Below are 27,480 nucleotides of genomic sequence, written 5' to 3'. Positions count from 1 at the left end.
CACTGTGCATCTAGCCATGTGCCACCTCCCCCACCCCAGTCCACATCCAGCTGCCAGAGGTACACTGCTCCATATCTAGCCACTGGGGGTCCACTGATTCAAAAAGGTTGAAAAACCCTGGTGTACAGGGTTGTAAGGGAGTGAATAGTTGTTGCATGGGGCTGTATAGGGGTATTCGGAGTGTAGGGTGTATGGGGTGTTTAAGTGATGCATGGGAGTGAGTGGGAGTGTATGGAGGTGTACAGGGGTGTATGGAGTGAAGAAGTGTAGGGTCCACAACAGGTGTATGGGGATGTACAGGGGCATAGGTTGTATAGGAGTGTATGGAGCTGTATGAGAATGCATAAGGAGTGTATATGGGGTGTATAAGAGATGTATGGAGGTATATAAGGGGAGTATGGAGTGTATGGTATAGAGAGATACATGGGGAAACATGGGAGATATATGGGGTGTACAAGGGTGTATGGGGTGTAGGTGGTATAAGGATGCGTGATGGTGTATGGGGCAAATGGGAGTGCATAGGGATGTATGGAAGTGTATAGGGTAGTGGTTTTCAACCTGTGGTCCCTGGGGGTCTGGAGGCTATGTCTAAGGGGCCTGCAAAAGATGACTATGATCAACCAAAAGTATATCAGTACCCACACTTACAATTCAAAGTGGTCAGCACCTTAATTAAAAAAATGTAGGAGTCTGCAAATAAAAAAAATTGAAAAGCACTGGTCTAGGAGGTGTGGGATGTAGAGTTTATAGGGGTGTATGGAGGTATATAGGGATGTATGAGGTTGTAGGGTGTATAAAGGGTGTATGGGAGCAAGTAAGTTGCATAGTGGTTGTTCTGAGGTTCATATGATGCATAACAGATATGTAGAGGTGTATTGGGGTGTAGGGTATATAGGAGCCAATAGGGGGTACATGGGGATGTGTGAAGGTATGCAGAGATGTAGGCTGTATTGGGGTGCATGGAAGCAAATAGGGGATGTGTGTGAGGTGTATGGAGGTGCACTGGGGTGTGAGCCAATAGGGGGTGCATGAGGATGTGTGGAGGTGCATATGGCTGTATGGGTGCATGGGAGCAAATAAGGAATGCACAGGGGTGCATGGGGTATAAGGTATCTGGGGGCATACAGAGGGTGCATAGGGGAGACATGGAAGTGCATAGAGGTGTGGGGGTGCATAGGAGCAAATAGGGGGTACACACAGGTGTATGGAGGCGCATGGGGTGTAGGGTGTATAGGTGTGGATAGGGGTGTATAGGGCTGTGGAGGTGCACATGGGTGCAGGGGGTGTAGGGTGTATAGGTGTGCATGGGAGCAAATAGGCGGGTGTGGAGGTGCACAGGGCTGTAGGAGGCATCGGATGCCCGGGGGCGAGACTGGGGGTGCCCGGGGATGCCTGGCACTGTCCCCCCCTCCCACAGCCAGCCCCCTGCACTGACCTCTACCAGTCCCCGAGGACGCCCGCACCTCACCCCTCGGCCGGCCGGATCCCCCGCCCCCCAAACCGGAGCGCGGGCTCCGCCTCCCCAGCACTGATGTCATCGCGGGCCGCAGCGGCGGCAGCGCAGCCCGGGGGGAGCAGCCAGCACCGGCCCCAGCCGCAGGCAGCACCGGCGGGGGCGGCCCGCCCCAGCGCCCCCCCGCGCCCGCACCGCCCCAGGCAGCGCCCCCGGCACCGCCGAGCGCTTCGCTCCCCAGCGGCTGCGGGCGAGGGGCTCGCTTGCAAGTGAGTGTCTCCCCCGGGGGGGGGGGGGGGGGTGGCTGGAGGATCGTCGGGCGGGCTGCGGGGATGGAGAGGCGGAGGAATGAAGGGAGGGATGGGAGAATGGGAAGGAGGGACGGACGTGGAGCTGGCGGCAGAGATGGAGAGATGGAGAGAGCGGGGGATGGATGGAAGGAGGGATACAAGGAGGGATGGGTGAATGGGTGGCTAGAAAGAGGGATGGAGGGAGGAAGAGAAGGATGGAGGGATGTAGGCAGGGAAGGAAGAAGGGGCGGAAGAGTGGCCGGCGGGGTGGTGGAAGGAAGGAGGAACGCAGAGGGATGGAAGGAGGGAGGGAGAGAGGAATACAAGGCAGGAGGGCGCAGGGTGCAGTGGGGCGCAGGGTCGGCGGGGCAGGGGCTGCGCAGAGCTGCGGTCGTCTCTGCTGGAGCAGGGTCCTGCTGCCCAGGCACTGGGGGGTCCCGATCCTGGGGCGCTGCACTGAACCTCCACCCCCCCCCCCCCCATGCCCTGTGGTGTCAGCCATGCTGGGGTGGGAGGGAGCGCAGAGAGCGTGAGCAGGTGCGGATTGCTGGGGGGGCAGCGTCCAGAGGTGTGTATGTGTTTGCGCGTGTGCAGCGGACACTGCTGTAGGGGTGTGTGTGTGTGTGTGCGTGCGTGCGGTCCAACGGGGTGTCACATTGGAGCGAGCCTGCTTGCAACAACCAGCAGGGGGCGTGTGTGCATGTGTGTGCAGTGGCCAGTGGTGCGTGTGAGGCGCCCCCCCCCCCCCCCGTGCATGTGTGCAGAGACCAGCGGGGGCGGCGGGCACTGGGGGGGTGTAGTATGCAGCGTCCAGTGGGGGTGTGCAAGGTGCAGTATGGGTGCAATAAGGTTCAAGGTGCAATGGGTGTAGTTTGCAGTGGTGTGGAATGGGGTGCAGTGTTCAGTGGGGGTGCAATGGTACAGTGGGGGTGCAATGAGGTGCAAGGTGCAATGGAGGTGCAGTGGATGTAGTTTCAGTGGGAGTGCAATGGGTTGCAGTGTTCAGTGAGGGTGCAGTGGGGTGCAGGGTGCAGTGGGGCTGCAATGGGTGCAGTGCAGTGTCATGGGTGCAGTAGGGCTGCAATGGGGTGCAGGATGCAGTGTGTTGTGCAGTGAGGTGCATTGGGGGGGGATGCTGTGGGGAGCATCAGTCTTGTGCGTCTCCAGCGTCCGGGCTGTTTGCTTTTAGGCACAAGCAGGACTCGGTGACACACAGGGAGCACAGTTGACCCCCACCCTGCAACACACAAGTGACCACAACGACAAAGCAGTGGGTGTTACAGACACATGCACTGGATATTACAGACCCCCCCCCCGCAACACCTTCTCACTCCCCCGTGACAATGCGCTGGATCCTGTGCGTGTACACACACACACACACACACACACACACACCAGGCACTAGGGCCCCTAATGAACTCCTCCTTCCATCCCCGCATCCCTCTGTCCTTCTGCCCATTCCTCCGCCTCTTCCCCTGGCTCTGCATCCATCCCTGCCTCTCTCTGCTCAGCACCGCATCCATCTCTCCTTCCCTCCCTCCCTTCATCCTTCCAGCCAGTCCGCCCTACTTCTCTTCAGCCCCACAGCCCCACTCATCCCTCCACCCCTACACACACACGCGCACACACATATACTGCATCCACAAGGCACTGCACAGAGAGGCCTGCACACCCTGGCCCCTGCACACATCCCAGGCACACACGCACACTCACTCACACTCAGTGCTGCACACCGGCTAGGGCATATGATGCACGCACCTGACTGCAGACATCACAGGCTGCACAAGAAGAGATGCGCGGAGCATTGCACTTGCACCTCGGGCTCGGGGGCACAAGCAGTGGGCACCAGTGGTCCACACAGGCTCTCACACGCAAACACGGCACACACCCCCCCCCACAACCCCACACCAGCCCTGAGCTCTCAGCCACTCAAAGGACCTCCCCGACCTCCACCTCTAACCCCCTAGCCCTGAGCTTCCCCCCATGTCCAGCGCCAAGATCTGCCCTCACCTCGGGATCCCAAGCCCCTGTCCTCACACTACAGGGTTCTCGCATCTACCTCCCCTTCCCTACCCCCCATACAGCCAGCCCTATGCCCCGCCATTCACCCTGCAACCCACCCCTTCCTCGCCCAGGGTCCCCCTCCCCTGCCTCGGGTCACCCGCACCTACCTCCCCCTTCCCCACCCAAGAAACCCGCACCTACCCCACTTCCCCACCTAGCCCTGCCCCCTCAACCCCCTTCTGTACCCAAGGAACCCTCCACAAACCCTCCTTTCCCCTACCTCAGACCCCTCACACGTATTTCCCCCCAACTACCCCCAGACCCACATACCTCCCCCTCTCCCACTTAGGAGCTTCCGCACATACCCACTTCCCCAGCTAGGGACCCCCGCATAATCCCCCTCCCCCCCAACACACACACACCCTGGGACCCTGCGCCTATCCCCTCCCCTTCTCCACCACCAGACCCCCACACATAACCCCCCTTGCCCTTCCTAGGGGCCCCCACATATAACTCCCCCATCTGCACGTACCTCCAACCCCTTCACCCCAGGACCCCTGCATATACACCCTCCCCGACGCCAGAAAACCTGCACATGCTCCCCCCCAGCCACCTAGGAACCCCCGCACATAGCCCTCCCTTCTCTGCCTAGAGACCCCCGCATATACCCCACTCCCCCAGCCCAGGGACCCCTCACGTCCCCTCTAACCCAGCTAGGGGCCCTCCCCATACTCCCCCCAGCCTGAGACCTCGGCACCTACCCCCATTTCAGGACCCTGTGCCCCTCAGGACCCCTCCCCGATCTCTGGCCTCCCCCGCGCCCCCAGTCCCTTCCCACCCCAGGACCCTGTACTTCCCCCCCTTCCCCTACTCCGGATCCCCGCATCTCAGGACACCCACCCTGGCGCAGCGGGGAGCACTCACCTGCGCTCCCTCCCGGCGCTCTGTGGTGCTGATGCTGCCACTCCCCTCTCGTGGTCTCCTTCTCCCCTGTGCACCCAGCCCTGTACCCCGACCCGGAACTCCCACCCCAGCTCCCCCTTCTACCCCCAGCCCCCCACCCTCCAGGCGCTGTCCACTGCTGTAACTCACCTGCGCGCCGGGCCCCGCTGGTGCAGCCCGGGGGGGTTGCACTGGAGGGGGCGGAGCTTGAGCGGAGGGGGCGGGCCCGAAGGGGCGCTGCACCAATGGGAAAAATGCACCTGGGGGTGGAGGGGAGCTTGCACTGGGGCGGGGGTAACCTGGGAGGGAGGGGAGCTTTCACCAGGACATGCAACGTTGGGTGGGGGAGGGCTTACCGTGGGGGGAGGGGAGTCTGCATCAAGCGGGGGGGGGGGTAATGGGGGGGAAGCCTGCAGCAAGAGGGTCATTTGGGGGGGAGGGAGACTGCAGGGGGGCAATGGGGGAGGAGAGAGAGGGGAGGAGGGGAATCTGCACCATGGGGAGGGAGCCTGCAGGGGGGCAATGTGGGGGGAAGAGTCTATACTAGGGGAGGTCACGGGGGAAGGGAGCCTGCAGGAAGGGCACCTGCGGGGGCAGGAACCTGTATCGGGGGTAATCTCAGTGGAAGTGAGAGGGGCTGCAGTGGGGGTCACGGGGTGGGGGGGGAGAAGGAGCCCGCCCTGGAGGCTGCAAAGTGGGGACCTAGGAGGCCGGGAAGCTGCAATGGGGCATAGGAAAGGGGCCTGCAGGAGGGTGCCTGGGGGGAGAGATGCTGCCGGGGGGCCACAAGACGGAGGGAGCCTAGATGGGGGTCTGCAGCAAGAGGGTCACCTGGAGGTGGGGAGCCCTCAGCGGGGGATTTGGAGGGAAGGGACCCAGCACTGGGGCAGCCCCTTGCGGGGGGGAGCGAGGCTGCACTGTGGGGGGGGGGCACAGGGAGGGTCACAGGAGGGGAATCTGCACCAAGGGGAGGTCACCTGAGGGGGAGAGAGCCTGCGGGGTGGAAGGGAGCCTGCACCGGGGGAGGGCACCTGGGGGGCCAGGATGCAGAGGGGGGTCACGTGGGGAGGAGCCTGCACTGGGGAGGGGGGGTCGCCTGCAGGGAGAGCACCTTGGGGGAGGAAACAGATCCTGCACCAGGAGGGTACCAGAGGGGAGGGAGCCTGCGTCGGGGGGGAGGGCACCTGGGGGAACTTTGCCCCTGGACAGAGGGGAGCACTTACCTGGGGGAAGGTATTTCGCCCCAGGTCGGGGGTCCCTGCATGGGAAGGCGGGGGGGGGGTCCCATCCGTGTCCTGGAGCCCAGCTCCCAGCTCCTGGCGGGGGGGTCGCAGTTACACAAGAGTCCTGGGAAGGACGCGGTGGGGGGGATGGACCCGCAGCCGGGTTGCAGCAGAAGTTGCGGGGGAAGTAGATTGGCCTGAACTCCCCCCGCCCCCCCCCCACAAGGTCACAGCAAAGCCCTCTGAGCCAGAGCCAAAGGGGAAGGGGGTGCTGCGGTAGATCAGGCTGCCCCCCAGCCAGACCCCAAGAAAGCGGGGGGGTACAGCGGCTCAGAATCCCTCTCCCAGGCCCAGCACAGCGCTCCCCACTCCATGGCATCACAGACCCCGGCCCAGGGGAGGGAAGCAGGAGTGGGGGGGGCACGAAGTGCTGGGAGGGGGCTGTGTTGGGGGGTCATCGATCCAGCTCTGGAAAGAGAAAGACAGCATGAAGGGCCGGAGGAGGAGTGCAGGGATGAAGGGAGCGGGAAAGGGGCAAAGAAGGAATGGCGGATGCGAGTGCTGGGGGGTAACGGGGGGGGGGTGGATGTGGGGCTTGGAGGGAGGGTGGTGAAAGGGAGAGGGGATGATGGAAGGGGTGATGGAGCCGATGGGGGGTGGTGACGGGGATCAGTGAAACAGATTGGGGGGATGATGGAGGGAAGCGATGGAGCAGACGAGGGATGGAGGGGGGCGATGAAGCTGACGCGGGGTGAAGAGCAGCAATAGAGCAGACGGGGGGGATGATGGAGGGAGCGATGGAGCTGAAAGGGGGGATGATAGTGGGGAGCAATAGAGCAGACGGGGGGAATGATGGAGGGGAGCAATGGAGCAGAGGTGGGGAACGGTAAAGAGCTGCAATAGAGCAGACGGGGGATGATGGAGGGGGTGATTGAGCCCCAACAAACGGGTCTCACTCCAGCAAGGACCTGCAGGCTGCTGGGGGGGCGGGGGGAAGGGGGCGGTCCGCACTGACCTGCCCCCCCCCTCTCTCTCTCTCTCTCCCGCAGCCTCCCCCGCCCCTTTCTCTCCCCTCTCCCACCACCAGGGGTGGGCACCCATCTCCCTTTCCCCCCTCACCTCCCGCATCCCCCCCCTCCTTTCTCCTTGATGACGTCTCCCCCAGGGCTCGCTACGATTTGACGCCTCCCCCCGCCCGCCCCAGCCTTCCCCTCCCCGCCTCCCCCCCCTCCCTCCCCTAGGCAGTGGCGGCGGCGGCGTTGGGGGGGGGGCCGGCCCCGCCCCCCGCCCTGCCTCCCCTCGGCCGGCCGCGGGCAGCAGCAGCGGCCCCCCCCCCGGCCGCAACCCCCCGCCCCCCTCCCCGATGCTCAGCTCAGTGTGCGTGTCCTCCTTCCGCGGGCGCAAGTCGGCCAGCCAGGCGCCGTCCAAGTCATGCCCGGGGGGGGCCATGGGGCGGCAGGAGGACGCGGAGCGGATCGTGATCAACGTGGGCGGCGTGCGGCATGAGACCTACCGCAGTACCCTGCAGACCCTGCCCGGCACCCGCCTGGCCTGGCTGGCCGAGCCCGACGCCTGCAGCAACTTCGACTACGACCCCAAAGCCGACGAGTTCTTCTTCGACCGGCACCCGGGGGTCTTCGCCTACGTGCTCAACTATTACCGCACGGGCAAGCTGCACTGCCCCGCCGACGTGTGCGGGCCGCTCTTCGAGGAGGAGCTCGCCTTCTGGGGCATCGACGAGACGGACGTGGAGGCCTGCTGCTGGATGAACTACCGGCAGCACCGCGACGCCGAGGAGGCGCTTGACTCCTTCGAGACCCCCGACGGCGCGAGCGGCAACGGCGGCGGCGGCGACGACGACGAGGCGGCCGACCTCAAGCGGCTCTGCCTGCAGGAGGACGGGCGTAAGCTGGGCTGGTGGCGCCGCTGGCAGCCCAAGGTGTGGGCGCTCTTCGAGGACCCCTACTCATCCAAGATGGCCAGGGTGAGCGAGCCAGCGGCGCCGGGCACTGGGAGGGCGGGGAGGTGGGTCCAGGGTGCAGCGCCGGGCGCCGCGGAGAGCAGAGGAGAGGTCAGGATACTGGGGGTGCAGCGCCAGGCACCGTGGAGAGGGATGGGGTGGGGAGGTCAGGTGTGCAGTGCCGGACACCAGTAGGGGGGGAAATGGGAGGCTGAGTGACCAGTGCCAAGCACCTGGGAGGATGATCCGGGGGCTATGACCCGTGCCGGGCACTGGGGAGAGCGAGGAGGGAGATCAAGATACTAGGAGTGAAGCGCCAGGCACTGGGAGAGGAGAGATCAGGATGGAGGGAGGAGTACTGGGGGCTACAGTCCCAGGCACCCGGGAGAGGAGGAGGGGATGGGGGCATTGGTCAGGGGTGCAGCGCTGGGCACCGTTGAGGGGAAATGGGGGGCTTTGACCCACGCTGAGCACCAGGGAGGATGATCCAGAGGCTGGAACCAGCTCTGGGCACTGGGGAGAGTGGGGGGGGGCAGGCGGGGGGGGGATTGGTAGAGGGTGCAGCACTAGGCACCGATGGGGGGAAATGGGGGGCTGAGTAGCCAGGGCTGAGCACTGGGGAGAAGAGGAGGGGGTGGGGGGAGAGATCAGGAGGGAGAGGAGGGGTAGATGGAGGATGCAGTGCCAGGCACAGAGGACAAATCAGAGGGGCCACTGCCCCAGAGGGCACCGGGAAGAGCAGCAGAAAGGGATCAGGATGGAGGGAGGGATACAGGGGTGTAGTGACGGGCACCCAGGAGAGGAGGGGAGGAAGGATTGGGGGTGCAGTGCCGAACACCAATGGGGGGAAATATGGGGCTGAATGACTAGTGCCAAACACAAGGGTGAAGGGGGGGGGGAGGGGAGGGAAGGGAAGTGAGGAGTCCGGTGTGCAGTGCTGAGCACCAGGGAGAGGAGATCAGAGGGGCCACTGCCCCAGAGGGCACCGGGGAAAGCGGGGGCGTGGGGGGAGATCAGGACAGAGGAAGGGGTGCTGGGGATGCAGCGCCAGGCACTGGGGAGGGAGGAGGGCATGCAGGGTGGAGCACCGGGCACCAGAGGGGAGAGATTGGGGGGGGGGGGGGAGGGCTGTAACCAGTGCCAAGCACCAGGGAGGGAGATGGGAGGCCTAAGTGAGTAGCACTGGGGAGAGCAGGGTAAGGGGAGAGATGAGTATGGGGGGTATCAGGGGTGCAGCGCCAAGCACCAATGAGGGGAAATGTGGGGCTGAGTGACCAACGCTGAGCACCAGGAAGGATGATACAGGGGCTGTGACCAGTGTCGACCGCTGGGGAGGAATATCAGGGGCCTGAGTGAGAAGCGCGGGCCACTGGGAAGCATGGGGGGAACAGGGGGTATTGGGGGTGCAGCGCAGGGCAGATGATTAGTGCTGAGCACCAGGGTGAAGAGGAGGAGGGGGGTGGAGAGGGGAAGGGGGGGTGCCATGTGCAGTGCCGGGCACCAGGAAGAGGAGATCAGAGGGGCCACTACCCCAGAGGACACCAGAGAGACCGGGGGCATGGGGGCACTGGAGGTGTAGCGCTGGCACGAGGGAGAGGAGATAGGGAGGGGAGATCCGGGGGGAATGATTGGGGGGGGGGGCGGCAGTGCCAGGCATTGGGGATAGAAGGGGGAAGAGGAGATCAGAAGGGGGGGGGAATCAGGGGTGCAGCACCAGACACCAGGGAGGAAAGATTGGGGGCTGAGTGAGCAGTGCTGGGTACCAGGGAGAGGGGGGGATCAGGGGACATTGGAGGTGCAGCCCCGGGGACCGATGGAGAGAGATTTTGGGTTCAGTGATCAGTGCAGGGCATGAGGGGAGGGGTCAGCATCAGGGAGCACCTGGGGGGCAGTGCTGTGCACCGGGGAGGAGATTGGGGGCACTGGGGGTGCAGCAGCAGACACTGGAGAGGACAGGAAGGAAGAAGGATTGGGGGCGCAGCACCAGACACGAGGGGCAGGGGGGAGATCGGGAGGCACTGGGGGTGCAGTGCCAGGCAGCGGGAGTGAGGGGAGGGGGAGATTGGGGTGCTGAGTGACCAGCACCGGGCACCATATGGGGGGTGGGGAGGAATGTGGGGGTTGGGGGACCAGCACCAGCCACCGGGTCCTGGTAGAGTCCGAGGGTGGAGGGGTGGAGGGGCGAAGGTATATAGAGCAGCAGGCAGAGTGGGACTGAGCCTCAAATGGGGAGACTAGAAATGGGGGGAACCTGAGGAGGAAAAAAAGGAGAAATGGGCTAGGAAGAAGGTGGGGGCAGCAAGACCCTTGCACAGGGTAGAAACAAGGGGGCCCTAGGCAGAGCAGGAGGGAGCACCGGGCAGAGGTTGGGGGGGGGGATCAGATAGGAGAGGGAAAGGGGGTCTGGCAGGAGAAGGTGGGTGCTCAGACCAAGCAGGGCAGAGAACTCCCCCCTCCCCTGCATGGATCGCACTCGAATGGTGCAAGGTGAGCGTGCACAGGGCTGGTGCAAGGTCAGGGGCTGCAAGGTCAGCCCGAGCGTGTAAGAGGGAATGGGCTGAGGGGCAGTGGGAGAAGCTTGGGGCTGGTGCCAGGCCAGCACTGGGGCATCAGGCTGCGGGTGGGGGGGCAAGGAAAGATCCATGCAAACTGCAAGGGCTGCATGTGCAAGGGGTGGCAGGAAAGGTTACCGCCAGCGAGGGAGGGGATACAGGGGCACGGGAGGACATGAGCTGGGGAGGGGGGAGACACAGGCAGGGGGACCTGGATATCCCTGTCATGGGGATTGGGCTGGTATCTGCACGGGGGAGCAAGGTCTGTAGGGGGCACCCGGGGGGGTAGTGGCAGGACAGGACCAGGGACCTCCCCACCCTGCCCAGGTCCCCCACGCCCCCGACCCCCAGGGCTCAGAGGGGCTCAGAGGACAGGTAGCTCCAGGCTGGACAGTACCGCAGCAGAGCTGAGCAGGTCGGGGGAGGGGGGAACCGCACTGCAGTCTGCCGTGGTCCTGCCACCACCACCCCACACCCCAGACCCTCTCCCGCATCCCAGCCTGGCCTGGCCTGGCCCCTGCCCCTGCGTCCCCTGAATTCTTCCCAGCCTTCTCCCCTCCCCTCACCTGGGAGCTGCTGGTTGAGCCCGGGAGCAGGAGGGTCCCCCCCACCCCAAATCAGTGGTTCCCTGGGGCACCCAGCTGGACTTGAGAGTAGCCTCTCACTGCACTGGTAGTGACTGGGAAAGGAGGGCAGTGCCAGTGTGGGAGCATGTGTGGGAGGGGGGCTGGGTATCAGTGTGTGCCTGGCTGAAGGATGCAGGGATGTATGGTTGGCTGGAGGGGTATGGGGGTACAGGATTGTGGGGTTAGTTGGAGGGGGTATAGGAGTGCAGGGGTGTGTAGCTGGCTGAAGTGGGTGGATGCGGGGGTGTATGGCTGGCTGCAGGGGGTGGCTGGACTGACTGCGAGTTACAGGATACCTCTATTGTGATGCCCTTGGACTCAGCTGTTAAATATCAGAAGCTCCCAGGCATCCAGCCACTTTTATGCCCACATACAGAGTGAGCACATATGTGCCCCCATGTGTGTGCTCATGCCCATGCATACATGTTTCTGTTTCTAGTACATAACTGCCCAATAAGCTCCTTGAGAACCACCCCCACAACACCCTGGGGTTTGAGCAGGCAAATATTCACACAAACGGGAAATGCTCCTGCCCATATTGCTATACCTTTTTCTATCTCCCTTTCCAATATCTACCTACAGACCTGGACACACAGGTTTAAACACACACACACACACACACACACACACACACACACAGAGCTCATTCCTACCAAGGACACACACTTTGGTACAGTCCCACATTCACACACGTACTTATCTACACACACACTTGTGTGTCCTATACAAACATCTGTGGATTTTAAAAAAATATTGAATAATGATATTACAATGTAAAGGTATAAAGGTGATAATACATAATTGCCTGGTTCATATAGATGTATATAATAGTATTAGTCTAGATATGACTATATGTAATATACACGTGAACACACATATAGATATGGCTTAAGTCTTGTATCTCTAGCTATATGTGTTTTTCCATGTGTACATTGTTTTCATAAGTATGTACATGCAGATGTACATGTAATAAATGTATAGTATTCCTGCTATACACATGCACACGCATTTATTTCTATTTATATATTTGTGTGTATAAGCATTTATGAACATAAGCAAGGGTGTATCTGTTTGCTATCCTACTAAGCAATTCCTCTACAGATATAGGTGTGTAATATCTGTACACATATGTAAAATGTATATGCAGATACATACACACATATTTCTACCTTCAGTGCATGTGCATATTTCTATGTGTATGTTTATATAGATTGTTCTAATATACAGATGTGTTTACATATACACAAGCATATATGTGTGAATGTGTGTGCACACATATACATATAGCTGCAATATTTACACACTATAGTTTACTATATTTACACTATACGCTATACACACAATTTACACAGCTACTTATATGCTTTATACATATATACATATACATAGACACACACACACACACACACACACACACATATATATATATATATATATATATATATATATATATATATATACACACACACATATATACATATATATATTTGTGTATGTATATATATGTGCGTGGGGTATAGGTTGTAGCCGTGATGGTCTAAGGACATAGGTGGACAATCTTCTTTAGGTAAATCTGATATCTTTTAGTTGAGTTGGTTTAATAAAAGATATTGCATTTACCCAAAGAACATTTTCTACCTATATATGTGTGTGTAATACATGTATATGCTTAAAATATGATTTTCCCTATACTTGCATGTATTCCTACACACATTTATCTGGGCATATGTTTCTAGTATTTATAGCTATAGTTATGCATAATAGACACACTGGTATAGAGACTTGTGTTTATTTCTTCTGCATAAGCCCACAACTATATCCTAAAAAAAAGATTTATATTGATAGGTATATTTCTGCAGACATCTTTATGCATAGAGATTACGTATAGTTCATATGTATGTGAATGTATATGTATACATATGTATAATGTACACATATGTGCATGTGGGAGTGTGTAACCACACTGAATACATACAATAACCATACCTGCATAATCACCCATACATGTATATATTAAATATATATGTAGTGTTATAGTTGTGTACACACAGATTTGTCCCCAGAGCCACATACAGACACTCAAGGGCATGGTAATACAAATCTTACGCCCTTCTCCATGTTTTAGTGAGCTTTCTTCCCCTGTGCCTGATGAGGAGGCCCCTGGTCCTCCACGGGCTTGGTGAAGACATGAAATGAGTGGCTCTTACTTCATGGGATATCACTCTTGCTCTGCCATATGCACACACATGTACACATACATGCAAGGGGAGGGTGGGGAGGTGCAGACAAGAAGCCCTGCCAGGTGCCTTCCCAACCTGCTGATTATCCAGGCACATGTGTGCGCGCAAGCACATGCTCACACACACTTTCAGCACATCCTCATTCTGCAGGGGACTGCATTGCTACGCCTGCCTGCATATGGGAAGGGGGAGCTATGAAGTGGGGGTGCTGGGATGCTGGGGTGCAGTGCTGGCCTTAGAAGGATGAGGCTGCAGTGGGGTTTAGAGGGAGGAAGGCTAAAGTTGCAAAGGGGGCAGCTGGGAAAGGACGGAGGTGGGGGGACCAGGACACGGCTGCAGTGGGGGCTGGGGGGGATACATAGACTGGGGACATGATTCTGCTTGAAGTACCCCCCTGCCCAGATAAAGTGCTCCTCCCTCCCCAGCGCCCCCCCTCAGTCACTAAGGTGACAGGTATCCCCAGACTGGGGATGAGGGGAGTCTCCTGTCCCCTGTCTAGGGCTGCACCCACTGCAGTGGCCCAGTGCCCCAGTAACTGCTCCCCTGCAGTGCCCAGTTTCCCTACATTACCTCCCCTGTATTGATCCACATAGTGTCTTCTGCGCACACACACACATCCTACCCCACTGCAGAGGCCATAGCACCAGCCTGGAATCCAGACTGGGGCACCCTGGCACAAGGGGGCACACAGTGCCCTGCACCCACTCAACTGCTCATCCCCAGTGGGTGCAGGGAGATGCCCTGGAGCCTTAGGCCCTGGTTCGGGGGGGGAACCCAGGCATCCGGGCCCCCCACATTGTCTCCATACCCTGCCTGGAAGGCCTGTTTGTCCCTGACCAGCTGCAGGACACAGTCTCTTGCTGCTGCCAGCAATGCAACCTGGTTGCGGGTGACCCAGCTACAGGAGGCTCTGCCCTCCCGCACTCTCCCTGGACCCCTCCCCCCTCCTCCACTAGCCCTGGAGCCAGGACGCCCAGGTTCTCTTCCAGCTCAGGAAGAGGAGGGGGGGCTAGTGGGTTACCGCAAAGGTGATGGGGTGGTGGAAGGGGGCTGGAAGCCAGGATGCTTGAGTTCTCTTGGGGGGGGGGCTGTGAGGATGGTGGGAGACAGTAGGAGCCCAGACTCCTGGGTTCTCTGTGGTCTGACTTGGCCTCTCAGCTCCTGAATGGAGCGGGGCTGTTTGTACTGATTTTGTGGGGAGGGCATTTTGTTACTGGTATTCTGTGCTGGGGTCTCTGGGGTCGCTGCCCCTTTCCCACCTCCTCCACACTGGGAATTATATTGGTGGGGGGGGCTTTACCCCCTTCACAGCAACCTGCCCCAGTGATGCCCCCCTTCCAGTAATCCCAGGCCCCCAGAAGTGATGAGGGGGGCTGTGGGTCAGGACTGCCTTAACGCAGAAGTATTTAGCCCTCTATCCATCTGTCCGGCCATCTGTCCGGCCCTGGCTGAGTATCCTTTCCACATCCCTCCCTCCCCTCTGCCCCCGCTACTCCCCTGTGTCCCTGCAGTGCCTTCCCACCCCCCACCCCTCCCAGCACCGCACTGCGCCGGAGGCCGCAGCAACCCCAATCTGTGCCTGTGCAGGAAAGTGCTGACGGGACAGGATCTGTGCAAGGGAGGAGGGGCCAAGCTGGCCAGGCCAGGGTGCAGTGTGTGTACACCTGACTGCATGGGGAGGGGGGCAGGGGTGGGCAGCATGCATGTACACCTGCAGGGGATTGTATGTGTGTGTGTACATGTGCACATGTGGAGGGGCTGCGTGTGCACCCAGGCTCTCTCGGGGTATGTAGGGCTCTGTATACACACTTATGGGGGTGTTATATGAGTGTGTGTGAGGGAACCATGTGTGCGGTGTGCATGCATGCTTGCAGGGGGTTTTGTGTGTGTGTGCAAGTATATGGGTATACACTTGTAGAGGTTGTGTGTGTGTGTGTGTTTGCATGCGTGTGTGCACTCACAGGGGGTGTGCACACTCTTGTAAAGGTATATGTGTGTGTGTGTGTGTTTATGTGTGCTCTTGCAGAGGTTGCATGTGTGTGCACGCACACACAGGAGTGGTGTGTGTGTGCCCCTTCTTGCAAAAATTTTGTGTGTATCCACACTTTCAGGGGTTTTGTGTGTGTGCTCTTGTACAGGTTGCATTTGTGTGTGGATGTACACTTACAGGGGTGATGTGTGTGTGCCCACCATTGCAAAGGTTGCGTGTGTGTATGCACACATTTTTACAAAGGTTGTGTGTCTAAGTGTGTGCATGTGTGCATTTGCAGGGGTCATATCTGTGTCTGTGCTCTCTTGCAGAGTGTGTGTGTGTATGCATGCACATACGTTCACTTGCAGGCTCTGTGTGTGTATGTATGTGTATATGTGTGTATACACACACACTGCTGCAGAGGATATTTGCATATGTGTGTGCAACGCTTGTGTACAGTCCCCTACTCTGCTACTCTGGCTTCCCCTGTCTCCGCATCACCAACAGCCTGATCCTGAGCCAACCCCAACACCCCTCCTTCAAGTCCAAAGTCAAAAGAAGTTCCAGTGGTGTGTTACCACCCCCTTCTCTCCCTTCCCACCCTGCCCCCACACACATGGGTGCCAACACCCCTGCCCACAGTGACCTCTGGATGCCAGATGGGATTGAGGGGACTGGTAGAGCCCAGACACCTGGGTTCTTTTTGTCTCTAGGGGCCAGTGGTGCTGATCTGAGGGTACCCAGGGCACAGGGGGCAATGGCTTGGGCAGTGGGTGGCAATTAGGCAGGGGCTTTTTGTCCGGGTGAGGGGGTTTCCCACTTCTAGGGCAGGGCTGAGATTTCCCAACTGGGGCCCTCTCTAATGATTCTCTCTGTGTCTCTCCCCCTGCACCGTCTATGTGCCCCCCCATTCCATGTCCCACCATCCCCACACATGACATTCTCCTCCCACAACCACCCACCCACCACCCGGCACCCTCCAGTACGTGGCCTTTGCCTCGCTCTTCTTCATCCTCATCTCCATCACCACGTTCTGCCTGGAGACCCACGAGGCCTTCAACCGCATCATCAACAAGACGGAGACGGTTGTGTTGGCTAACGGGACAGACACACAGGTCGACGTGGAGGTGGAGACAGAGCCCTTCCTCACCTACGTGGAGGGCATGTGCGTGGTGTGGTTCACCTTTGAGTTCCTCATGAGAATTAGCTTCTGCCCAGACAAGCTAGAGTTTGTCAAGAGCAGCCTCAACATCATTGACTTTGTGGCCATCCTGCCCTTCTACCTGGAGGTAGGGCTCAGTGGCCTGTCCTCCAAAGCAGCCAAGGATGTTCTGGGTTTCCTCCGCGTTGTGCGTTTTGTCCGTATTCTCCGCATCTTCAAGCTGACCCGCCACTTCGTGGGTCTCCGGGTGCTGGGCCACACGCTGCGGGCCAGCACCAATGAGTTCCTGCTTCTCATCATCTTCCTGGCCTTGGGGGTCCTCATCTTTGCCACCATGATCTACTATGCTGAACGCATTGGAGCCGACCCTGACGACATCACGGGCAGCAAGCACACCTACTTCAAAAACATCCCCATCGGTTTCTGGTGGGCCGTGGTCACCATGACCACACTGGGCTATGGCGACATGTACCCCATGACATGGTCGGGAATGCTGGTTGGGGCACTGTGTGCCCTGGCTGGGGTGCTCACTATTGCCATGCCCGTGCCTGTGATTGTCAACAACTTTGGCATGTACTACTCCCTTGCCATGGCCAAGCAGAAGCTACCAAAGAAGAAGAACAAACATATCCCACGTGCCCCCCAGCCTGGCTCCCCCAACTACTGCAAGCCTGATGCCGCCCCCAGCCCCCATCGTAGCACCCAGGGTGATGCTTGCCCCCTGGCCCAGGAGGAGATCATCGAAATCAACCGGGCAGGTAGGGCCCCCACCTCCTCCCCCAGCCCCTAGTGCACCTACTCCATGCCCCGAGCCAGCCAGTGGGTCTCAGTCTGTTGCCAGCCCCACTGTGAGACCCCAACCCAACCACCCTGCTCAGCTCCATCAACACAGTACAGAGCTCCCAGCCCAGCCAAGAGGCTCTGACCAGCCTTCTCCTGCCCTGAGCAGCTGCCAACCCAGACTCTCAGCCCCAAGGCTCTCACCTCACTTAGCTTCATGAGGCTCCCCACCTTCCACCAGCCCTGGGCATCTGAACCCCGCCACCCCCACAGCCTGGGGTTCTGTTGTGCCCATGGTGCCTTCACGCCCTGGAAATCTCAGACCACCAGAGTGTCCCTCCCCATAGCTCAGCCCCCTTCTCCCCACCTACGTGGGGGGAAGCCAGTGGAGAGAATCATTCTGAGACCTCAAAAGAGCCTGGAAGAACCCAGGAGTCCTGATACCACACCCCTCACACCCCCATCCTTCCCCAGAGTTGAGAGGGAACACAGGAGTCCTGGCTCCCAGCTTCCCCTCCCCAACCCACTGACCCCACTCCCTTTCCAGAGCTGGGAAAGAACCCAGGCATCCTGGCCCCCAGTCCCTTGCTCTAACCCACTAGATTAGGCAGATTTGGGACCTCAGCAGGACCCACTAGTCCTGCTGTGATGGGGAAAGGGGAGTTTCCAGAGCCCCACAGGACAGCCTGACCCTGGGGGTACATGGGGTGGTCCCTCATCCCCCACTGAGCCCTGGTGGGGGGAGGGGGAGCTGGGCCCAGGGCAGGAATCCACCAGCTGATGCCTCAGAGCCCCAGTGATAGGAGAGAGGCTGTGGGGCAGGAGTGAGGGGCACTGGGGGAGGGCAAAGGCAGCTGTGGGGCAGGAGTGAGGGGCACTGGCAGGACTGAGGGGATGGGGGGCTGCAGGTCAGAAGTGAGGGGCACCGGCCAGATGTTGCTATGGGAGGCTGTGCAATGTTATGTTATTCCCATCACCCACAGACCTGGACATGTCAGTGCTTGGGGTGGGAAGGTGGGGATTGTGCAAGCTGTGGTGGTTGTGTAGGGAGGAGGGTTGTGTAGCACAGGGCACTATGCCCATGGGTTTGTGTAGCAGTGTGTGCTTGTGCGCCTGCAGGGCCTGTTGTACAGGTGTAACGCGGTGCCAGGGTGCAGCGTTTCATGGGTTGTGCAGCCGTGGGGGTGCGCAGCAATGCAGTGGTGTAGCTGCGTTACCCTTTGCGGGTCCAGGGCTGTGCAGTTGTGTAGCTCAAGGTGGGGGCCAGGCTGCGTGTGGGAATTGCGCAGGGACACATAATTGTGCAGCTATGTCCTTCAGGCATGAGCAGCTTTGTGGTTGCAGGGCAGTGCTGTTGTGTAGCTGTTAGTGTGTGTGTGTCCGTGTGACAGTGCAGGGTAGTTGTGTAGCTGTGTCTGCATGTGGCAGGGCAGTGTAGTTGTGTGTGAAAGACAATGCAGGAAAGTGCCGGGCAGTTATGTAGCTGCGTGTATGGGGGGCGGGGGGCAGGGTAATTAAGTGTTATAGCTGTGTGTGATACTGCAGGGCTATGCAGTTGTGTAGCTGTGTGGGGGCAGGGTAGGGCAGTATGGTTATGTAGCTCTATGTGTGGATGGCAGGACAGGGCAGTTGTGTGGTTGTGTGTGGGGGGTACAGCAGGGCACTGCATTTGTGTAGGGATGTGTGTGTATGGCAGGACAGGGCAGCACAGTTGTGTAATTGTGTGTGTAGCAGGGCAGTCCAGGCAGTGCATGCATGTGGGGCAGTGCAGGGCTGTACAGTTGTGTAGCTGTGTGTGGACAGCAGGGAAGTGATGTGTGGCTGTGCAACTGTGTGTGTGTGTGTGTGTGTGTGTGTGCGCGTGTAACAGTGCTGAGCAGTGCAGTTGTCTAGCTGTCTGGGTGGGGTAGGCCAGGCAGTACATTGTGTAGCTGTGTGTGCATGGCAGGATAGGGCAGTTGAGTGGTAGTGCAAGGCAGCACAGTTGTGTAGTTGTGTGTTTAGCAGGGCAGTGTGGTTGGGTAGCTATGTGTGTGTGTGACAATGTAATTGTGTATGTGTGTGTGTGTGGCAGGGCAGGGCAGTTGTGCAGCTGTGTATATGAGGCAGTGCAGAGCAGAGTTGTTATGCAGATGTGTGTGTGTGTGTGTCACACCGCAGGCCTGTGTGTTTGTCTACCTACATGCATATGGCAGAGAAGTGCTATGCGGTTGTATAGCTGTGTGTATGTGGCAGGACAGGGCAGTTGTGTAGCTGTGTATGTGAGGCTGTGTGTAGCTATTGGGGGCAGCGAAGCTGGATTATGGTTCAGAGTTCTGTGGATGTGTATGTGTGTTGGGGGGGAGCTGTAGCTGTGTATGCTCAGGGGCACTAGGTGCCCATACACCTGGGTTCTGGCTGCCCTGTGGGAGGTGCTGGTTGTGTGGTTATGTAATGGGGAGCAAAGTTGTGTAGCCTCCTGTGTGGGTGTGAGGCTGGGCTGCTGGGCAGCCCTGGAGGTGCAAGGGCACTGTGTTGCATTGTGTAGCTATGTAGGAGCAGGGATGAGAGCACCTGTTGTGAGGCCATATTTTGTGTGTGCTGTGACTTAGCATCGGGAGAAGATGTAGTTGGGAGCTGGGACACCTGGGTTCTCTCCCAGTGCCAAGAGGCGATTGATTTCTAGTGGGTCAGAGTAAAGGGCATGGGGGGCTGAAGGGGCTGGAAGGCCAGATGCCTAGGTTGTATCTCAGTTTTAGCAGGGGAGTGAGGTTTAGTGGCTGGGTGGGGGGAGCCTGGACACCTAGGTTCTAGCTCAGCTGTGGCAAGGATGTAGAGTTTAGTGGATTAATGTGCGTGTATGTGTGTGTGCGTATACATGTGTCTGCATGCATGCATGTGTGTTTGTGTGCTTTGGGGGGACTGAGGGGGGGAGGGGGAGGGAAACAAGACACCTGGGTTCTATCTCCACTGTGGCAGGGGCATGGGGGCTAGTGGCCTGACACAGGGCGCTGGGGGCCTGGATGCCTGGCTCCTCACTGTGAAAGCCTCTCTCTCTCTCTCTCTCTCTCTCTCTCTCTTCCCTCTGCCCCTGGCACCCAGCAGACTCAAAGCAGAATGGGGATGCAGCAAATGCGGCACTGGCCAACGAGGACTGCCCCACCATTGACCAGGCCCTATCGCCAGAGGAGAAGTCGCCTGTCACGCCGGGTGCCCGGGAGCGCTACAACCGTGACCGTGCCTGCTTCCTGCTGTCGGCCGCCGAGTACGGCCCTGCGCCTGACGGGCACATCCGCAAAGGTACCCATGCTGTCCACACCAGCCCCACCCATGCTGCCACAGCCCACCCCATCCCCGAGCTGCACACGCCACCGCCTGCCATGGCCCCATCCACCACATTGGCAAAGATACCTGCCCCCACCCATCATTGCCCCCCAGCTTGCCCCCACACACAGAAAGGTCCCTGCCCCTGCTCCCCACAGCATAACCCTCCACCCCATCCACAGAGGCACCCACCTTCCTCTGCCACTCTATCCATCCCCACAGCCACACCCTGGCCCTTCCATCCTTCCCCATGCCCCAGCCACTCCTGACCTCCCCAGCAGCCCCCTCACACACACCCCATTTGCAAAGGGGTCAGGTCCCCTGGGTCCCCTGGAGCCTCCCCCCCACACCCTCCAGCCAGCCCCAACCCCCACAGCTCCAGCCACACAGCCACCTGCTCCCCGCCGAATATCTCTGCCCAGCAGCTGGTGGTAGAAGTTCCCCATGACAGATGCCCCTTAGATTCAAGACCGACTCCCCACTGCCCTAGCCCCTCAGCCCAGATGGAGAGTACTGCCAAGTAGCAGTCCTCCAACAACACTGAACCCCCCTCCTCCATGCCCCCCGACCTCTCTCCCATCCCATCCAGTCCCCAGGACTGCCCCACAGCTTGTAGCTCCCCCTCCCTCCCCCCACCTCCCCTAGGCAGCATGGCTGGACCACTGGAGACTTCCTTGTGCCTGATCCCCCCCATATCCCACCCCCCCCACACAATCACAGCTGCTGGGAGCAGCAGAGGGGACCATCCTGACTGAGCTGGGGAGCAGTGGTAGGTGGGTGGAGCTGGGAAGGGGCCTGCTGGTCTTTCCTTCCAGATCTCAGGTAGGGGCTTGCGGGGCTGATGGGGGGGCGGGGTCAGGTGAGGCTTGTTTCTTTGGGGATGTCCCTGCTCCAGCAATGCCCAGGACAGCTGGGGGGGGGTGTGGCGCAGCATGGATACTGGGGCGTGTGAAGCCCCCTTCCCCCACTGTTGTCTTCCCTTCCCTGCCGAAGGCCAGGTCAAAGGTGAGTCATAGGCAGTAATGGGGACCAGGGGGCAGTGAGGGGTTGCAGTGAAGGGCTGGGGGGTGCAGTGAAAGTGTGGGGGGGTTGCAGTGAACACTACAGTAAATGGTGCATTGTGTGGGAGGGTGCAGTGAGGTCACAGGAAAGGGTGGAACTGGGCAGGGGAACAGTGGAGTCAGTTGAGGTCAGGCCAGTGGGGTGAGGTTATAGCACATAATGCAGGGCAGGGGACTTGCAGTGCAGGGGCAGTGAGGATGGGAGCCAAAGCACAGGGCAGTAGGATTGCAATGCAGGGGCAGTGATGACTGGGGTCACAGTGCAAGGGCAGTGGGGCAGGGGTCACAGTTCAGGGGTACTGAGGGTGGGGCAATGGGGTCATAGTACAGGACAGTGGAGTCACAATGCAGGGGCAGTGGGGGCAAGGGTTGCAGTGCATGGGTAGTGGGGGTAGAGGTCACAGTGCAGTGAAGACAGGGCAGTGGGATCACAGTGCAGGGGCAATGGGATCATAGTACAGGGGCAGCAGGATTTCAGTGCAGGGGCAGCAAGGATGGGGATGCAGTGCAGGGGCAATGAGGATAGGGGTCACAGCCCAGGGGAAGTGGAGCGATGCCATAGGGGTAGTGAGGACTGGGGTCACAGTGCGGGTGCAGTAGGGTGGGAGCAATGGGGTCACAGTGCAGGGGCCATGAGGACAGGGTAGTGGGGGTCCCAGGACAGGGGCAACGCAGGGCCAGGGCCAGGGCCAGGGCCAAGGCCAGGGCGGGGTGCATTGCACTGTAGGTCCCTCCCCCTCCCACCATCATCGCTTCCTCCTCACGCAGCGTCTGTTTATCTCCCTCCCATTTCCATCCATGCCCCTCGCCCCCCCCCATACCCTCCTCCCACCCCGCCCGGGCCCCCCCCAGCCGCGCTCCGCTCGCCACCCATGGACGCCGCCCCCCCGGTGCCTGCATGACCTCTGCGCCAGCGCTGCCTCCTGGACCCGGCCCTAGGACCAGAGCGCGCTGGGACAGGGTGAGTAGCCCCCCACTGCGCCCCCTCCCCTGCCTGGCACTCACCCCTCACTCCACCCTCCTGTGCCCCCATCCCCCTGCACTGCAACCCCATCAGCTCCATCCCCCACCTGTCATCTCAGCCCCATCATCCCTCTGCCCCCCCAACCCCACTGCCCCCCACCACCCCACAAGACACCCACCTTCCCCCAACCCACATTCTGCACCTGATCATAAATAAAAATTGGGCCTGGCTGGTGTGAGGACACCTGGGCTCTATTCTGGGTCTGGGGTCTAATGGGTTGGGGACAAGTCTGAGTGTGTGCGGGGAGGAAGGAGGGACCTGGGTTCTGCCCCAGCTCTGGAAGGAGATGGGGGGAGAGTGGTTTAGAGCAGTCAGGGAGCAGGGGAGTAGAATGGCAGTCAGGACTCCTGGGTTCTTGACACTGGCCTTTTAAAGGTGCCCTTTGACCTCACCAATCTGGGATACAAGCTCTGCCCCTAACCTGGGGTCAATCCCTCAGGCTCCACCCCTCAATCTCAGAAGCCCTGCCCCTCCCCTGGGACCCTTTTCCTCAGGCTCCACCCCACACCTAGAACCCCACCTTCCTTCACTCAAATCCCACCCACTCGCCTGGGACACTGCCCTCTCAGGTCCTGCCCCTCACTTAGCCCCATCCCTTCCATCCTGCAAATCCCATCCTGCAACACTGTCCTCCCCCTTATCATGGGGCCCCTGCCCCTTTCTGCACTGCCTGCAGCTTTGGCTCAGTCCTGGCTCCATCTTGTGACAAATACGGGGCCTGGGCCCAGCTGGTGAATACGACGGGGTCCCTGCACTGGGAGGGCAGGGGGCTTCCCCCAAAGGCCTCTCAGGCACTTGGGGGGCTGAAGTGGGGACCCTGCAGTACCGGAGAAGACCAGGATAATACAAGGGACACAGGGGCTCTCCCCACTGCTTGTGGTGGGATGGGGGGGCTGACCCCCACAACCAGGGCACAGCTGGATTAAGCTCCCACCCTCTCCTGGGGAGAGGGGGAAAGGCAGGGAAGTTTGGGGGTGGGGGTCCCTCACAAGGCTCCCCTCGTATTCACCTGGGCAGGGCCGCCCTGCTATTTGAGCCCCGTTAATGCCCCATTTCATACGTCTTGTAGGGTTCACCCAGTGCCCCCCGTAATGCCCAGACCACAGCAACCAGGTACGTAAGACCCCTCCCTCCTCCCTGCCCCCACATCCCTCCCCATCCCTTCCCCCCCTCACCGGGACCCTCAGCAGCTGCCACCATCTAGACCAGGTCAGTATTGGTGCCTGTGCCAACAGTCCCCACCCCCTTCTTTGCTCCCCACCCCCAAACCCATCTCCCAGGACACAGTGCTTCCCCCTTGGAACCAGCCAGGAACCTCAGGGTTATCTGGGTGGCGGGGGACAAGGTTTTGCACAGACCTACATGTGCAAAGACAGGGCATCCCTGCTGGCACTGAGAGTGTGTGCATGCCGGTGCACACATACTTGTACACATCTGATATCCATTTCTCTTGATGTTTCTTCCTGTGCCAGCAAAGCCCTATGTGCACGTGCGTGTGCAACAGCACCTCCTGCTCCCTCTTTGCACATGCACATGCATGCATCCACATGTAAATGTGCCTATGTGGGTGGGCCAGCCCAGTGGGTGCTTTGCATATGTAGATTTCTCTGGAAGCAATTGAGGTCCATGGGCATGTGTGTGTGCATGCAGTGATCATGCCTTCCACCTGCACTTAGCACATGTATGTTCATCCATGTGCACACATGGGTGTGTAAACCCAGTGGGGGGAGGTGCACCTTGCTCCTCCATCTGTATATGCAAATGTATCCATGTGCACACATGTGCAGGCAAGGTGACTATGTACCCCCTTCTCCAAAAACTCACTGGTGCCAAAGAAGCAGTTCCTCCTGGACATGCACATGGAACTGGCACGGAAGCAGAGGGCAGCCACATTGCACACACACCTTGGTCAGCAGGGTGGAGCTTTGCTTGTGCACACGCATGTAGGTACACATGCCAAAGGGTCACCAGCGAAGCACAGAAGCCCCATGTGAGCTCTGCCACCCCATTGTGTTCCCAGGTCGTGGGCATGCCAAGCAGCCGCACACATGCCAGCCACTCACATACCATGTCCTGTGGGGTGTGGCGTGACCCAGTGTCTGTGTGTGTTTCTGTCCCCAGCGCTGATAACTGCCTGAGGCTGCCCTGGGCCGGTCACATCCAGCACCCCCTGGAGGCAGGTTAGCCCCTGTGATTCCTTTCCTGAGAGGGGAGGGGGTCCCTCAGGGAGGGTAGGGGCATCTGGACAGAGCAGGAAGGCATCGCAGGTCACCACCACAGTTTCTCCTCACTGGACATAGCACATGAGAGTGGGCCCTTCTGGGTTCCTTCTCCTGGGTGCTAAGATGCAGCTGCCTCTGGGGTGGAACAAGTCAGGGGTCTGTTTATATAGAGACCACCCCCTCACCCAGCATCCAGATGCAGCTGCCTCTGGGGTGGGGACAGGTCTGTTGTCTGCTTATAGATAGATCTCACCTGGTGCTGAGATGCAGCTACCTCTGGGGTGAGTGTGTGAGGGCTGCTGAAGCCCAGAATTTGGGACAGGAAGTGCAGGGGAGTTTGAACCTGGGGAAGGGATTCCTGGAGGAGGGTCCCTTGAGTCAGGTCTGAGCTGGAGAGGAAGCCCCTGGCATCAGCCCTGCCCTATGGCACCCTGGGGGAGAGACTGGGCCAGGTTTAGTGTGATGCCCTGCTAACACATGTGGCACAAGCTGCCCATGCACCACACCCACTGCCCAGGTGTGGACTGGCACTGGATCCACAGAGAGCAGGTGTGAGCTAGCACATGCCATGACTACACTGAATGTACTGTGAGAGGGGGCATGCTCCAGGAAGTGTACACAGGTGACATGTCCAGTGGGCAGCACGTGTGTTGTGCCCACTGGATCCTGTGCTTGCCCACAAACAGGGACAGGTGCACATGTGGGCACCCTGCCAGCACATGCATGTGTGTGCAGGCTGGCCCAGGGGAATGTACCCTTGTGTACTACACACGGGCCCTGAGGAACACTCATGATAGAACCAGCCACCACATGTGTGCTGTGCGCCACTTTATGACACGTGTGCAAACACATTTGCACACTGCCTCACAGGCAAATCCAACTGTGGGCACAGCTAGAGATGCCTCCCCCGGTGCCCTCCTTATGCCACTCTGATGCATGAGTCTTGTTTCTGCCCCCTCCAACCTGCTCCCAGACTGCGGCATGGAGCTTGGCTTTCCCAGCCATGGGGAGTGCCAGGGGCCTGCCACCTCCAGGCCAGGGGCTTTACAGGGGGCTGTTGCAGGGGTGGGGAGCAGGGAGCTAGGACGCTTGGGTTCTATCCCAGCTCTGGAAAGGAAAGGGTTGGGTAGGGGTTGGGCAACTGGGCTCCTGGATCCTACCCCAGCTCTGGGTGTGGAAGGCAGTCTCATGGATGAGAGCAGGGGCATGGCAGGGCCCGCACTCCTAGATTCTTCTCTCCCCAGTCTTTTCCTGTACTGCCTGATTACATACCCTGCATGGTGCCTGCCCCACTTGCATGCCACCACCCTCTCCCATAGCCTCGCTGTCCCTTGCCCCAGATCCCCCTCCACTGGGGACCTGGGATAATGGGCACCCCAACCTGCAAAGCAGAGATACGTCTGCCTTGCAGGGGGGAAGCAGACCAAGGGACAGAGAGATCCCCCTTCCAGCACCCTCTTCCCCTACTAACCCCTCCAACCTGACTCCCACCCCCATTTCTCCCACCCCACTGATGGCCACTGGCACAAGGGAATTTGGGGAGTGTGGCTGGAGCTGTGGGAAAGTGGTTGCCCAGTGATGGGGGGCTCCCATGGGTTGGGGGGCATGGGTCCACAGCTGCCCCCATGGGTATATCCCCCCCTCCTATTAACTCTTCTTTCTCTCCCTCCCCTTAAAGGTTACGAGAAGTCCCGGAGCCTGAACAGCATTGCGGGACTGAGCCTGTCTCCTGCCCCCAGCACCTATGGTTCGCCCCGTGCCCCCCCGGCACCCACCCTCACCCACCCACCCCCCCCCATTGCCCCCACGGGGCGGGAGCGGCCTGGGCGGAGCCGGCCAGGGGTCCCCAGTGTCCACCTGGACTCCGGACCCACCTTTTTTTAATGCAAAAAAACAACCCAAGGAGGAAAGAAGGAAGAAAGGACCAGAGGAGGTGTCGCTGGGGCAACAGAATGCGCCGGGGGCCATGGGGAATGCCTGCTACCCTCCTCTACGATGGACATGCGCTGCATTGCACTTCCTGGAGTATCCATGATCCTCCCCTCACCCACCCTGCCTGGAGCTGGACACCTGGGTTCCCCTCCCCTCTGGCCCCTAAGGAAGGAGCCTGACTTGCTGCTGGGAGGGAGGAGACTTGATTTGGGGGGGGGCAGGGGATTGCTCTGAAAATCCCACTTAGGGAAAGGCAACTGCAAGGGGCTGGGAGTCCCAGTCACCCCCTGTCTCTACCCTGCCTAGCTCCCCTTGGCCCCTCACCTGCCCCGGGGCCACCCCCTTGCCCTGCCTCTCTCCCACTGTTGACTTGTTTTTTCACTCATTGGTTCATCCCTCTCATCCCCGGCTCTTTCTCCCCATGACCCATACTCAGGATTCTGTGAGCCATACCTCCAAGGGCAGCCCTGGGCTGGCTGCCGCCCGTGCACCTCTGTCTGTACATCCAGCCACCCACCCATCCCTACACCCCCATCCGTCTCTCTCTCTCTTGATCTATTCACCTGTTTGTCTGTCTGTCTATGTATCTATCTACCCCTCTGTCTTGCTATCTATGTCTATCCATTTGCCCACAGTCCCTCTGTCTTTCTCTGTACAGCTCCTCTATGTCTGTCTGTCCATCCCCATACCCCTGGCTTTCTGTCTGTCCAACCAGCCATCCTGATGCATCTCCT

At 59.5% G+C, this 27,480-nt stretch overlaps 1 protein-coding gene across 5 annotated transcripts; it reads left to right on the top strand.

Moving 5' to 3' along the window:
- Positions 1 to 1,561: 1,561 nt before the first annotated feature.
- KCNC3 (potassium voltage-gated channel subfamily C member 3) lies at positions 1,562 to 26,783 on the top strand. Of its 5 annotated transcripts, none has more exons than XM_059728220.1 (6): positions 1,562 to 1,722; positions 6,962 to 7,896; positions 16,246 to 17,182; positions 20,289 to 20,483; positions 23,662 to 23,705; positions 26,493 to 26,581. In XM_059728220.1, exons 2-5 carry the CDS (start codon positions 7,276 to 7,278, stop codon positions 23,682 to 23,684), a joined length of 1,776 nt encoding a protein of 591 aa, XP_059584203.1. In that variant the 5' UTR covers positions 1,562 to 1,722; positions 6,962 to 7,275; the 3' UTR covers positions 23,685 to 23,705; positions 26,493 to 26,581. The 5 variants fall into 5 exon arrangements, 3 of the variants coding, with proteins under 3 accessions (XP_059584203.1, XP_059584204.1, XP_059584201.1); XM_059728221.1 differs by lacking the exon at positions 26,493 to 26,581 and adding an exon at positions 24,714 to 24,776; XR_009462407.1 differs by lacking the exon at positions 23,662 to 23,705 and adding an exon at positions 22,421 to 22,529 and having other exon boundaries at positions 1,563 to 1,722; positions 26,493 to 26,575.
- Positions 26,784 to 27,480: the final 697 nt, after the last annotated feature.

This window comes from Alligator mississippiensis, chromosome 5 (assembly GCF_030867095.1).
Source record: "Alligator mississippiensis isolate rAllMis1 chromosome 5, rAllMis1, whole genome shotgun sequence".
Lineage (NCBI taxonomy): Eukaryota > Metazoa > Chordata > Crocodylia > Alligatoridae > Alligator > Alligator mississippiensis.
The sequence above is the reverse complement of the archived record's forward strand: the minus strand, read 5'-3'. Positions and strand labels throughout refer to the sequence as shown.